This window comes from Rhinopithecus bieti, unplaced genomic scaffold (genome assembly GCF_001698545.2).
Source record: "Rhinopithecus bieti isolate Rb0 unplaced genomic scaffold, ASM169854v2 scaffold_57691, whole genome shotgun sequence".
Taxonomy (NCBI): Eukaryota; Metazoa; Chordata; class Mammalia; order Primates; family Cercopithecidae; genus Rhinopithecus; species Rhinopithecus bieti.
The window spans coordinates 353,948-368,188 of NW_016824383.1; the positions used below are offsets into that span (position 1 = coordinate 353,948).

The 14,241-nt window shown below is 49.7% G+C and overlaps 1 protein-coding gene across 8 annotated transcripts in view; it reads right to left on the reverse strand.

Moving 5' to 3' along the window:
* The window catches only part of CTIF (cap binding complex dependent translation initiation factor), a 334,077-nt gene that overhangs the window by 151,380 nt on the left and 168,456 nt on the right, over window positions 1-14,241 (reverse strand). For all 8 annotated transcript variants that reach the window (XM_017862290.1, XM_017862289.1, XM_017862287.1 and 5 more), the window contains one exon: window positions 1,681-1,757. In XM_017862290.1, the coding sequence (XP_017717779.1) occupies window positions 1,681-1,757 (77 nt within the window). The remainder of the gene's footprint in view (window positions 1-1,680; window positions 1,758-14,241) is intronic.

Genomic DNA, 14,241 nt, shown 5'->3' on the forward strand with positions numbered 1-14,241 from the left:
CTTGGATGCTGGGCGGCAGCCTGCCATTGCCTGGGCGTGGAGAGGCGGGGCAGAGGGTAACTTCTCATCAGGAAGCTGGGGGACTCTCCACACCTCCCAGACACACACTCTGGGTCTTCCCTGCCATCAGAGACTACAGAGTCAAGGGCAGAGGACATAAAGCCTTTGTTCTCACCGACATCTCCAAGGCCCCTGTGAACCCTATTCCTTCTTGAGGGGTGCTGCCTCCTTCTTCCCTCTACCAGGAACCCAGAAACCAGGAATTTGCCTCTGTGATGCTGCACGGCAAAAAGGCAGCACACACGATGCAATAAACTATACTCTGGTCAAGGCAGGAACAGGACTGGGTCCACCTCTCCCTGTTCAGTGTTCCTTTTTGATGCCTGGTGCTTCTACAGAAAGTGTCTGGTGGTTCTGATTTCTAAGCCAGGACCCTGCCTTCTTCCCAAGATACTTATACTTTTGCCATCCTCTGTGAATGTGTTCAGATCCACTTAACCTATCAGTGGATGACAAGGCAGTCTGGGTACCCAGGCCTACATCCACCCCGAGAGTTGCAGTCACCACCTAACAATCCCTACTCAGGGAGTGCATGCGTAGGGAAGGATCAAAGACCCTGGTCTCAGCCTAAGGAGGTGGCTAGCCAGCCTGAGTACAGGCAATCCTAGGGTTCTGAGCAAGGCATGTCCACCGGCTGTTTCTTGGCCCTTGGAGAACATTCTCTGTTCATTAAAGGTAGAACCAAAAGCTGTCATCTTTATCTAAGAATACATTCCCTATAGAGGAACACCTCATTTTAATTCCTCAGGCATAAGCCTTTGTGTTCATCCTTTTTTTGGTATTTCCATCCAGAAATAATTTATGCATGTTCAAGCAAAAAATATACTCTAACTCCCCCTTTTGCATAAATGGGCACACATAAGAAACATTGCTCTGCACCTGAAGTTTTTAACTTAAAATATATCTTGAAGCTCTCCCCTTATAAGAAAGCCTTTTTGAAAATAAACGCACACATTCTCAGGATGCTCAATTTCAGCTGCATGTTCCTATCCAGGGCTACCTCGTTGCCCCTTTCCTGGCCCCATTGTTACCCAGGACTCTGAGCTCCACAGGAGATCCCAGTTTCTGCCTTAGTTTAAGTGGGTTCCCCCAGGAATTTGGGAGCAGTAGCATGTGCCATTACTGATCTCTGTGTTGCCTGTGACAGCAGAGCCAGCACGCATGAGGGACAACTCGCAGTGACCAGGGAGGAGGAAAACAGATACTCTTATACTTGTGAGCTCCAGGAGCCTCCTGGAGGCCATGTCTCCAAACACACAGCCAGCTAGTCCTATTTTTTGAGGAGCACTATTGTTGCTTTGAGGTCAGTGGAAAGAGCATTTTTCCTCCTGAACTGCAAAGCCTGGGCACTGCCTGACCCCCAGGAAGAGGCAGTGGTGATGGTGGGCTCTCGGTCAAACGCCTGAAGGGAGCCAACCCCTAGGCCAACGAGAGAAGTGGAGCTGCCACTCTGCCCATGGGGGAATCCCCAACCAGTAGCCAACCCACGATGCTACCAACCCCGTCTCATCAGGACCAGCTGGTGACTGGGAAAAGCAAAATGCAGGCCAAAGCTAATGTTGCTACAGATGACAGAAGCAGGAAAGGAAAACCCAAAGCTCATGACGAAGTCTCTCCTACCTTCGATCATTTCTCCTCCTGCGGAACAGCTTCTTGGTGTGTGCGATCTCCACTTCATGGGGCATCGGGTGGTAGCCCTGTGTCATGCGGGGAGGAAGGGGATCATTAGTAACTCCCGAAAGAGAGCAAAGCACCTCTGGGACTGCACTAAGTACACCAGCATCTAAGACAGAAAGACATCAAGAGTTTGGAGAGACTAGATTCTGACCACCAAATCCAGACTGAAAAAGGAAAAACAGTAGTCAATGAACTTCCTACCAGGCAATGATGCTGGAATTACAGAATCAAAGAACAGTAGGGACAATGAGGACCTTAGAATCCAATATGTCCAAGTCCTTGAATTACAGATGAGACATTCAAATCTGGAAAGATGAACAAGCTGGTTCAAGGTTTTGCAGAGAATGAGCAGCAGAGCTGGGGCCAGGTTCTGCAGCTCACTGGCTGTGCATCCCAGGGCAAGTTACTTCTCTAAGCACAAGTTCCATAACAAAATGGGAACATTAACCTTCTTCTCTGGGCTGCTAGAGGACCAAGGAGGTGAAACCTGAAAGCCCTAAGCCCTGTGAAGAGGAAATTTGTCTCCTAAACCTAGTCCAGGCACCCCAGTGAAATTTTACCCAAGATCTTCTTTCCCTATATAGTCTAGGGAGTATTTAGGAAAACATGAAAATAGCTAAATTACTTTTCAACATTATTATTATTTATTATTATTATTATTATTATTATTATTATTATTAGAGACAGGGTCTTGCTGTGTCACCCAGGCTGGAGCACTGTGGTACAAACACGGCTCACTGCAGCCTTGACCTCCTGAGCTCAAGCAATTCTCCTGCCTCAGCCTCCCATGTAGCCAGTATCATAGGCATGCATCATCACACCTGGCTCATTTTTTTATTTTTTGTAGAGATGGGGTCTCACTTTGTTGCCCAGGCTTNACAAGTTCCATAACAAAATGGGAACATTAACCTTCTTCTCTGGGCTGCTAGAGGACCAAGGAGGTGAAACCTGAAAGCCCTAAGCCCTGTGAAGAGGAAATTTGTCTCCTAAACCTAGTCCAGGCACCCCCAGTGAAATTTTTACCCAAGATCTTCTTTCCCTATATAGTCTAGGGAGTATTTAGGAAAACATGAAAATAGCTAAATTACTTTTTCAACATTATTATTATTTATTATTATTATTATTATTATTATTATTATTATTAGAGACAGGGTCTTGCTGTGTCACCCAGGCTGGAGCACTGTGGTACAAACACGGCTCACTGCAGCCTTGACCTCCTGAGCTCAAGCAATTCTCCTGCCTCAGCCTCCCATGTAGCCAGTATCATAGGCATGCATCATCACACCTGGCTCATTTTTTTATTTTTTGTAGAGATGGGGTCTCACTTTGTTGCCCAGGCTTCTTTTTCAACTTTAAAGGAGGAACTGGGGAAAATTCTAAGGATAGTATTTTGTGTATTGTCACCATGACAGCAACTATTTATACATCTACATCAAGGTTGGAGAGAGGCCCTCGACTTGCAACCCAGGGCCGATCCTGCAAATGCAGAATCACAGGCAGAGCTATTTGTACAACCTGGGTTGATGGCCAGCTCTGCTCTTCCTACCTTTTCCCATCCCTCCTCCAACAGCAAAGTGTGTTCTGGTGTGGACATGACAGAGAACACCACCATGTACTACCATTCCATTATGAGCAGCCTGGGGTGGAGTAGGGGGTACCTAGACTTGGAGTCAAGTGGGAGAGAGTGGACTGGCTTCGACCTGGGACACCTGGGTACAAGCCTGGATGCAGAGCCTGCAGCCTGAGGGTGATCCCTACCCACCTGCAGGGACCTGTGCATGCGCTGGATGAGGGGAAGACACAGGGTCCAGGCTGCTGGAAAGCGGTCAGAGGGGGTCCATTTTTGCCCACTCCCCACCTTACAGGCAGGGAGCCCAAGGCCCAGAGTGGCCACACAGTGAGTTAGAGATTGCAGTCCTGTGGGTCGCACCCTGTGGTGGGGCACATGCAGCCCTCTGGATTCAGCCTCCATAAAGGAGGGTCTCACTGTTTCGCCTTCACAGGGCTCAGCCCCCAAGCTCGTGGTTGAAACTGACCACCCTGGCTGTGCTGGGACTGGCCAGTTCTGGGGAGCTTCCCAGAGAGGTAATGGGAGAACAACAGACTCAGGAGGACACAGGGACCTTGGAGTTATGGCCACTTGACCTGGACTGGATTGAGTGCAGGGAGGGAGTGACACATTTCAAAATATATTTTAATAACAATCCTTTCCTCTCACCCCTGTCTCTCTTGCCTCCAACAATCTAGCCAAGAAAGCATGAATGAATTCCGGGCTCCAGGCAGCCACAATGGGCCTCTGGGGCCTTAGGATGTGCTTTGTTTAATGGTTTTCTCAAAGGATATTATTTGTTTTCTTTAATACAAAACACAAATAAGGAAAAACACCAAGTCTTCCCCTCTCATTTCCCCTCTCCCACCCTGACTAGGCTCTGGGCTGGCCCCCTTCCCTCCTTCCCTCCCTCCCTGCCTCTCCAGGTCACTTCAGGAACATGCTGGGTGTGCCCCAAGGAGACAATGGACAGGAAGCCGAGGCTCCTCGCTCCGGCAGCGGGGACTAGGATCTCTGCTCTGAGGCCAGGCAGAGGGAACTGGCCATAGCCCCTGGTGTAACACGAGCCTAGGGGGTGCCAGCCTCCTCGGTCTGGGCCTCCAACCCTGGGCTTTAATCCACTTCCTGGCCTCCTTACCTACACACAGGCAGCAGCCATGGGGAGCTAACCTTGTCCCAAGACTCAGTGTGGCTCAATGGGGCACACCAGGCCACTCAGGCCTTCTCATGAAGCCACTGATACGTCCGCTGTGTCTACCCATCCATCCATCCCAGAACAACTCATATACATGTAGTATATGTGTATAAACCATATGTGTAGTATATGTGTATAAACCATGACAGTGGTTAGAGGCCTGTGCTCTAGAGTTAGACTGTGAATGTCAGATCCTGGCTCTTCCTCTTGATGGCTGTGTGACTGAGTAGATGACCTAACCTCTATGTGCCTCAGTTTCCATATCTGTAAAATGGAGATAAATAGCATCAGGCTGCTAGAATCCTTGTGAGGATTAAATGAGTTCAGAAACATGTAAAGAACATAGGATAATGCCTGATACATAGTAAGCCTCATTGTCATTATCACTGTCATCGATGCCATCATCATCATCATTGTCATCATCATCATCATCGTTATCTTTCCTGTGATCCTGACACACTGCTCAGGGCTGAGTGTGCCAGGACAAACAAGGCAGCACAGGCACCTGCCCTCATGGAGCCCCCAGCCTTGGAAAAGAGTCCAGCAGGAGGTGATTGGCAGGGAGGGAGGGCATGGGAAGCTCAGGCCATGGAAGGAAGAGAGAATCTGCACAGTGCTGGTGGTCCAGGGTGGTGTGCTGGGGGAGGTTCTATTTTACGCTCTTTTTGGCCTAAGGCTGGCAGACTATAGTGAGGCAAAAAATCAGTGGAACAAAGTGACAGAGGTGACAGAACAAAGCCTTGCACCCTCCGAGGTCCTCCCTCTCCAGGAACAATCCAGGCCAGGGCTATAGAGGGCTGGTCCTACCTATAAGGCCACGTGGAGCCTCAGCCTCAATGTGGCATCCAGGTGAATAAATGAATGAACCTTGCTGCCTTCCCTGGGGCCTTTTACATAGAACTTCTGGCACTGGGAACCTCCTCCTGCATGCAATAGGGGGCACTGTGTTGACACAAGCTCCATTGAGAACCCCTCAAAATCAGCCACCTTGTTTTTCTAACTCAAGATGGTATCTGGTACCAAGACACACATACAACTCAGGGTACTGCCTACACTCCTTCCAAAACAAGAACACTTAGGTGTTAACAGGCAGCAAGTGTGAGGCCAGCAGAAGAAAGGAGAAAGTCTGTACTAAGCCATACACCTGTCACCAGATGTGCAGCTCATGCAGGTTGGCAGAGCTTCTTTAAAGTCATTGGTGAGAGGTAAGGTAATATGTGAGTGGTCTTGGCAGCACTGTTCATAAGAGTCAAAACATGGCAACAACCTAGTGCCTATCCACTGATGACTGGATAAATAAATTGTGGTACATCTATACAATGGAATATTATATGGCCATAAAGGGGAAGGAGGTTCTGAGCGACACTACAACATGAATGAACCTTGAAAACATCAGTTCAGGGAAAGAAGCTAGTTACAAAGGACCACAGAGTATATGATTTCAGTTTTTAAGAAACGTCCAGAACAGGCATATCTGCAGAGATGGAAAGTAGATTAGTGGTTGTCAGGGACTGGGAAGTGGGAGAATGAAGAATGACTGCTAATGGATGCTGCGTTTCTTTTGGGGTGATAACAACATTCCAGAATTAGACAGTAGCGATGGTTGCACAACCTCGTGAACACACTAAAAACCACTAAGATGGATACTGTGAAAGGGTGAGGATCATGGTATGTAAATTATATCTCAATTAAAAAGGTGAAAAATATCTGGGGGCAGTATATTCCAGGTAGAGGGAATGGCATGTGTTCAGAGGAAGAAAAAAAGGAGAATGAGGAAGAGGAGAAGGAGGAAGAGGAAGAAAGAAAGGAGAAGGAAGAGGAGGAGAAGGGAAAGAAGGAAGAGGAAAAGAAGAGAAGATCAGTCCAAATGAAAAGTGGCCCCCACCATTTAATGTCAAAGAAACAGCTGCCCTAAAACATTATCTGTTAAGATAGGGCTGGAAAAGGTGGCATGTCCAAGACAAGTGGCACCCAATGACAGGAAGGTCCAGTCCAATACGTTCCTGAAATCTGGAAAAAGTATAAGTTGTTGCTTCTGGTGGCCTGGTCAGGGGAGATAATATTCTGACTTTAGACCAAAGACCCCCTCCCTGCTTTTTAGAAAGGATAGATCCCTTGAGTGGTAAATGGGAAATGCATCCTTTAGAAGCAGATACAGTGGTCTTTGCTTTAATTCTTCGCTCAACAAATCCTTCTACTATGCGCTTTGAAAGGGCCCCATGTAGACATCAGTCCAGGTATGAGTATCCCCTCCAGCCCCTGCACTCCCCACAAGAGAGAACCAGCCCTTGGGGTTCCCAGCTGGCTTTTTGTGTGTCTGGTCTACCTGAGTCAGATGAGCCTCTGTGGCACACAGGAACTATCAGGCCCTGCCTGCTTTTCCGCAACCTCTCTGCATGAGAACCATTCTCCCCTGAGCTCTGAGACCTGGCTGCAGTTCCCCGTCTGTCTAACGTCTGACCACTTCCGGTAACTAAATGAGCCTGAGAGACAAGTAGATTACATAAACCAAGCCTCTCCAGGGAGGGAGGGAAGCTAAAACTCCTTCCACACGCAGTGCCGGCAGAGTACACGTGGAACACACATGCGCACACACACTCCTGTCCTGAGGTCAGTGCTTGTGGAAGACACGACACTGAGGGGTGGCATGTTATTGCTGGTTGCAAAAACATGTTATGTAAAATCAGCCCATTCCAGGGCAGGCTGAGGCTGGTATCTCACAACCCAGTGTGGTGGGTATTTCCGAGGGATTAAGGGCAGGCCCAGCAGAGCTCTGGTCCCAGAACATGAGCCTCAGACAGTTATTAATCCTAGCTGGGAGTGCAAGGGCCTTGCCATGTGATGACAGCCATAAAAACATAATAATTCTTGAATCTGGGGGTGAGGGGATGGGAAGGGAGGGCAAAACAAACAGTGAGCAGAAAGCATGTGTGCCGGGCAGCTCTGTGACCAGCTGACACTGTGATAGGAGCCATACGCCTTCCCTAGACAACAGACTCCCAGCCACCCACCCATCCATGCCTCCACCCCCATCCCTCCATGCACCTGCAATCTCATAAATATTGTTGTTTCAGGCACTGTGGATACAATACTGAAATAGAAAGGCAATATGCTTGTTCTTACAAAGCACACTTTCTAATGAAAGGAGAGAGGCAACAAAGTATATCATATGATAAAGAACTATGTTTTGCTATGGAGCAAAACACAACAGGGCAAGGGGATGAGAGAGACAGTGGTGGAGGGGTCAGGGAAGACCTCTCTGTTCAGGTAACACTTGACATCCATCTACCTACCCATGTCCCCATCCATCCACCCTTGGCTCTCTCTCACTCGACAAATGCAGAAGGCCCGCCATGCAGCAGTACATCGGACGGAGAACAACATGAGAATAAGAACCTGTCCCAGGCCTAGGGGAGCTCAAGGGAACACAAACGAGGAAGCAGATAACGTGCCATGTGTGATAGTTGAAGTTGAACGGGCACCTCTGGCAGCCCAGAGGAAGGACTGAGGACTTCTTGGGAGAAGGATCAGGGAAGGCTCTGCCAAGTGGGTGATAGTTGAGCGGAGCCCTAAGGCATTCAACGGGGGCACAAGAGAGGAGAAGAGGGCACGCCACAACCTCAATCTGGCAGGCCAATGGCAGCAGCATCATGGGCTGAGTGCCGGGAGATGGGCTGGACTCTGGGCAGAGGTGAAGCCCCGGCATTCTGAGGGCTGTTGCTGGCGCTCCTGACCACAGTGCCTGGCATGACTCCATCTGTAAAGTCCTCCTCACCCTCCGCAGGAGGTAGAATTGTGTTCCCCAAAAAGACTGGTTGGAATCCTAATCCCGTGTACCTGTGAATGTGACTTTATTTGAAAATAGGATCTTTGCAGATACAATCAAGTTATGATGAAGTAAGTCCTATGGGATTTGGTGCGGCCTTAAATCCAATGATGGGTGTCCTTATAGGAAGAAGGAAATTTGAACACAGGGAGATGAGGAGACACAGAGGGAAGAAGGCCATGTGAAGATGGAGGCAGTGTTTAGAGTGAGGCAGACACAAGCCCAGGAGCGCCAAGGATTGCTGGCAGCCACGGGAAGCAGGGAAGAAGTGCAGAAGGCTCCTCCCCTAGAGCCTCAGAAGAAGGCACATGGCCCGGCCAACGCCTCCAGACTGTGAGATGATGCACTGCTGTTGCCGTCAGCAATCGGTCGGGCTGTGCCCGTGGACATCTCCATTACCCGTGCTTCCCTGAAGACCACAGTGGAGTTACCAGTTGTCCAGCACAGCCCAATTCCTTCAGAGGCTGGAAAAGGCTTGTCTCCACCACTGCCTGCCAGGCGAGGTGGCCGGCATGCACTCAGGGGCCTCTGGTGTAAAAGTTGTTGTCTCTAGCCAGTTCTCATATGGGGCGGAGATGAGCCCACCCTGAGGGGCCTGTGCCTGTCTCCCATGCTTCCTCCTTCCCCAGCCAAGGGTCCCCTAGGTGATATCATAGGTTGAAGTGTGACCTCCAAATTCTTATGCTGAAGTCTTAACCCCTGGTTCCTCTGAGTGGCCTGATTGGGAAAGAGGGCTACTGCAGATGTAATTAAGTTAGGATGAGGACACACTGGAGTGTGCATGTGTGGGGCCCCATGTCCTTGTAAAAACAAGGTCGTGTGAGGAGTGGGGAGACACTGCAAGAAGCTGAGGGGCCATTAGAAGCTGGAAGGAAGCAATGGTCCTTCCGTAGCATCTTAGGGTGGGTGTGGCCCTGCCGACACCTTGATGTTGGAATTCTGCTTCCAGAACAGTGAGGCAAGAAGTTGCCATTCTAAGCCACCCAGTTTGTGGTCCTTCGTTATGGCGGCCCCGGGAAACTAACCCAGGCGGAGCGGTGGGCAAAATTACCCAGGCTGGGAAGGGATATTTTTCTGAGTCTATTTCCTTTGCCAAAATTTGAATTTGAATTTGAGATTTGAATTTGTATATGTTGAAAGCTCACCAGGTAATTCCACTGTATTTCCAGCCCATTTTTATGGAACAGGAAGAGAAAGCTTAGTGAGGTCAAAGAAGTTGCCCACAGGGGCCCGACCAGTTAGCAGGAAGCCTGTGTCTTCCATCTCCAAGGCACACGGTCCCAATGGCGATGTCACATGGCCTAGAGTACCAGGGCAGAGATGGGAGGCCAACCCCCTGGGAGCATCAGAGAGCTCTCTCCCCTCCACCATAGACCCCATGGTGCTCAGCCATGCCCCCAGGCCTCTAGAAGCGAGGGGGAGGGGACAAGAGTAAGTCCTTCCCTGTCCAGCCTCATTTCTGTACTCAGAGACAGGCAGTCACTCCCAGTGACCACTATGCTTCCCCCCAGGCCCAGAGGTGGGAGAGCTGGTATCTGGCAGGCACTGGTTCAGACAGCCTCCCGTGTCTGCCTGGCATGTCCTTGCTGTAACCCCAGAGATGACCCTGGCCACAGCCCTTTTGGTAAGCTTGCCTGCTCGCCTCCCTTCTCTCCAGAAAGGGGTATCCCTGGCCATCAAGCCCACCCTGCCCTTCACTCCACAGGCTGGGGAGTGGTGGTGGTGGTGGTGGTGGAGGGGGTCCCCTGGCTGCTGCCCCTGCCCCAATGAGGTTTTGAAGTGCCCCGCAGAGCTCAATTCCATGGCCTACACTTTCATAAAATCCAATGCCCACTTAACCTTCAAGGAAAATCTTCCTGACAGGCTCATGATCTTTGACCTCTGACCCCTGACCACGAATCTAGGTCTGATAGAAATCATCCAAGCCTAACTATCTCTAGCTCTATTATCTTTCTCTCTCCCATACGGCAGCTTTTTGAAAAGGAAGAAAGCATTATACAGACACAAGAAAGTCTTCCTCCTGCTTTGTTAAAAACAACCACACTAAACGCTTGTCTTTGCAAGGAAGCGGTGAGGCCGTACAGTGGTGGGGATCCTAGCCCAGGCCAGGGAAAACCAGGCTCCTCACCAGGCAGACCCTGCAGCTCCAACCCTGCTCCCTCCCAGCTGATCATCTGTCTGCCCCTACAGTGCCTGGATATCCACTCTGCCCTGGCCTCTTAGAAACTACGGTCCCCCTCCTCTTCTTCACAAGCTTCTATATTGATTACACCAGGTTTCTGTCACTCCCTGGGCACACCCAGAGAGCATTAGCCCCATGGAGGTAGGGCAGACCCTCAGGCCAAGTCCAGACCCTGCCAGTTCAGGACTTTGCAGACTCCCACCATCTCTAGCCCCAGCCTGGGGAGACGTCCCAAGGAGTGAACAGTACAAAGGAACCACAGCACTTGGTTAAAGGACCAGAAAAATCCCAAGCACAGCTCCTCTGACAATAAGCTTGTCTTAACAGCAGCGGCTTCCTCCTGCTGGGGTCATGGTTTTCATGTTTTTTTTTTCTAAGAAGTTAGCCTACCAAGGTCTCTCTCCACGTGCGCAGGATGTGTGGGTCACGTCCAAGCAGAAGTAAATAGGTAATGTTTCTAGAATTCCTGGAATCTCTAGGTTGCACAGCTATTCAGAGAAGTTGACCTGTTTCAGAAAGGAAAGTGGGGGGTGGGCAGGCTCACCCATGCTTAAATTTGTGGTCTTCTAACTTTTCTTTTAATTTATTATTTTTTTAATCAGCAGAGATCCTTTCAAAAACAATACCTTAGCCGAAGTTCTAATATAAAATCATAGATAATAAAAGTAAACAGAGAATTTCTGGAAGCTGCCGCTGAGCCCTGGCACCCCACACCCAGCCTCCATCTGTCACACATCGGTGCCCTGGGGCATGAACCTAAAACTCTACCCATTCTGAAAAGCTCTGCTCTCAATACTATCCCAGAGGCTAGCTGCACAATGAGCTAGACATTTTTCTAGAAGAAGGGCTTCACTTAGGAACCCCAGACAGGTTTCAGTGGATTCCACGACCCCCTTAAAAGTGCATGTGAATATTTTGCCCAGAGAAGCCTTGTGGGTGAGAGCCCATGACATACACCCTATATCCAGGTGGGTTTCATCTGCACAGCACTGCGGTTCCAAAGGCTGGGTCGCTGGAATGGGCAAGACTTCTTTGGATGCTCCAAGGCAATAACCACCCCTCTCCTACTTTTCTTTCTTATTGTAACAGCCTAAAGAGTTCTGAATAAGAAACTGCACACACTCTTTGGGTGACCCAGGTCCTGGCTGTCGCTAAGCCTGGATCACCATGGACCATTCTTTTAATATCTAATTCTGCCCTCTCCTCTCTCTTGTGTAAAATGAGGATGAAAATATTTGCTCTTCCTACCTCCTTTGCCACACTATTAAGCCTTTCTTTGATTTCATGAGCCAATAAATTCTTTTTACGTTTAAAATACTTTGAGTTGGGTTTCTGTCACTTGCAACCAAGAAAGTCCTAAATAATTCAACATGATACAACTTTAGGTGTCAGTGGTGCTGATCTTATTATACCCAGGAAGTCATGGAAAGCAGACATGACCCCTCCCTTATTGCCCTCCATGGGTAGCCACGTCAGGAGGAATCCACCAGGCAATCTCAAATACAAATGACATTTACTTATTAATTTCTGAATAAACAGATAAAATAGGTGAGGACACTGATGCAAAGAACAGGGACTAGGGACCAACAAGAAAGTGTTAGAAGATTGTTTCTATATTTTATAGAGTAAAATGTACAGGAAACAATTAGTAAAATGCCACTTCTTCAACTACCATTGTCAGGCTTCCATTCTGCAGCCAGCGCAGTGCAGTGAAGGGAGGCTGTGTCTCCGTGTGTGGTTGGGGGACGGAGGCACTAGAGGATGACTGTGACTCTCTGTGTTGAAGATCAAATGAGACCAAAAGGCTACAGGCTTTCTCCAGGTCATGAACCCAGGAAAGATTTGAACACAGGCCACTTGCGCGCACGGTGTTCATGCTGCTCACTGACACGGGACAGTCACAAGAGAATGGGACTGGAGTGGACCGACACGCTCCACTCCCGGGAGAATGGGTATCTATTAAGGGTCCTAGACACACTTCTGAACTGAAAACGGCAACGCCTTTAAGCTGCTGCGGACCAGTGGCAGAAGGAGGCCCAAGAAATGTGAGAAGTACGAAGGGCCACGAGGAATGACAGTTTCTGTTCTGCAGCCCCTGAAAAAAACCACCTGAGCATGAGACACATATCGCCTGCGTCCTGGCCCCTCACGAAGTGGTGTATCTGGGCACAGGTAAGACCCAGAGCCTCAAGAACTCTAGAGAGCAAGCTCAAGAGAAGGCAAAGCCATGTTCACGTTTGGGCCTCTAACGGGGAAAACCGTTGAGAAGTGGGCAACTTTGTGAAGAGTTTTATGTACCTGAGGAGGTTCAAAGACCATCATAGAACTGAAGCATCAACCAACTCCAGAAGAGGAGTGAGGGTCAACAAACCCTCAGAGGATGCCCATGGTGCCCTGTGAGCATGCTGTGTGCACAGACACAGGAAAACAAGACTTTGCCTCTGTCCCCAAGAGGGGCATGGGCCCCTGGGGAAAATGGACCCGCAAATTGAGTGGCGTCACAATGGAAGAACATCCAAGGTCCAAGGAGCCATGAAGGAAAGGACACCCGAGGCCACCCTTTGAAGTGAACAGAGGCTCTGAGGTTAGAGTGAGAGAGGCACGGCCCATGCTTGAGGGGCTCTGCTCTGCTGCTTCTGAGTGCGCTCTGCTGCAGCTCATTACACAAACTAGCAGTAGTCGTGCTCGCGCAGGGCAGGGGCATCTGTGGGCAGCAGGGAGGGAGCCCCTGCCTAAACCACCCCCGCAGCCATGCTAAGATTCTGAGGTGTACCCCACTGTGCCGGGGGGAAGCCTCCAAGGCCTCACGTGAATGAACAGGTTCATCACTGTCCCATTGTCTGCCCTGGTAGGTCAGAGCTGGCTGGAGAGGCCACGGGCAGGTGTATTAGCCTGTTCTCACGCTGCTAATAGAGACATACTCAAGACTAGGTAATTTATAAAGGAAAGAGTTTTAATGGACTCACAGTTCCACATGGCTGGGGAGGCCTCACAATTATGGCAGAGGGCAAAGGAGGAACAAAGTCACATCCTACATGGTGGCAGGAAAGAGAGCATGTACAGGGAACTCCCCTTTATAAAACCATCACATCTCATGAAACTTACTACCACGAGAACAGCATGGAGGAAACCATCTCCCTTCAATAATCTCCACCTGGCCCAGCCCTTGGCACGTGGCAATTATTACAATTCAAAGTGAAACCTGGGTGGGGACACAGCCAAGCCATATCAGCATGGATAAGGAGGCCACAATGAAGGCGAGAGCAGCAGAATCTGCCTCTCAGTATCTGCCGAGCCAGTGTGGAGTGTGCTCACATGGAGTGAGAGCTGGGGGTTTGCAGGAATGCAGATCCAGGCGGCCTGAGCAGAGATCAGGCATCAAGCAGTTTGGCTAGATGCTGTGACTGCCACTTACTGCAGGAGCCGGCAGCAATGCCTACTTTATTTATGCTTCTAGTTTTCTCACCTAAAAGATGGTGGTAATAAAGAAGCATGCGCACATCAGAGGACCATTACGAGGGTTAAATGAGATGACTGGGCAGGTATGGTGCTTCGACAGCCCAGATCAAGAACGCCCCGCTGCATGTGGAGCCCCCCGGGCTAGGAAGGCCTCCAAACTGAGGCTTCCTAAGTGCTTGCATCTGTGGTCTTTGTGCACCAGATGGGAAGCTGCCACTCAAACCCCAAAACCATCCTAGAACGTGATCACACCTGTGTCAATCAACTAACCACCCGCTGAGCTCCCAGGCCGA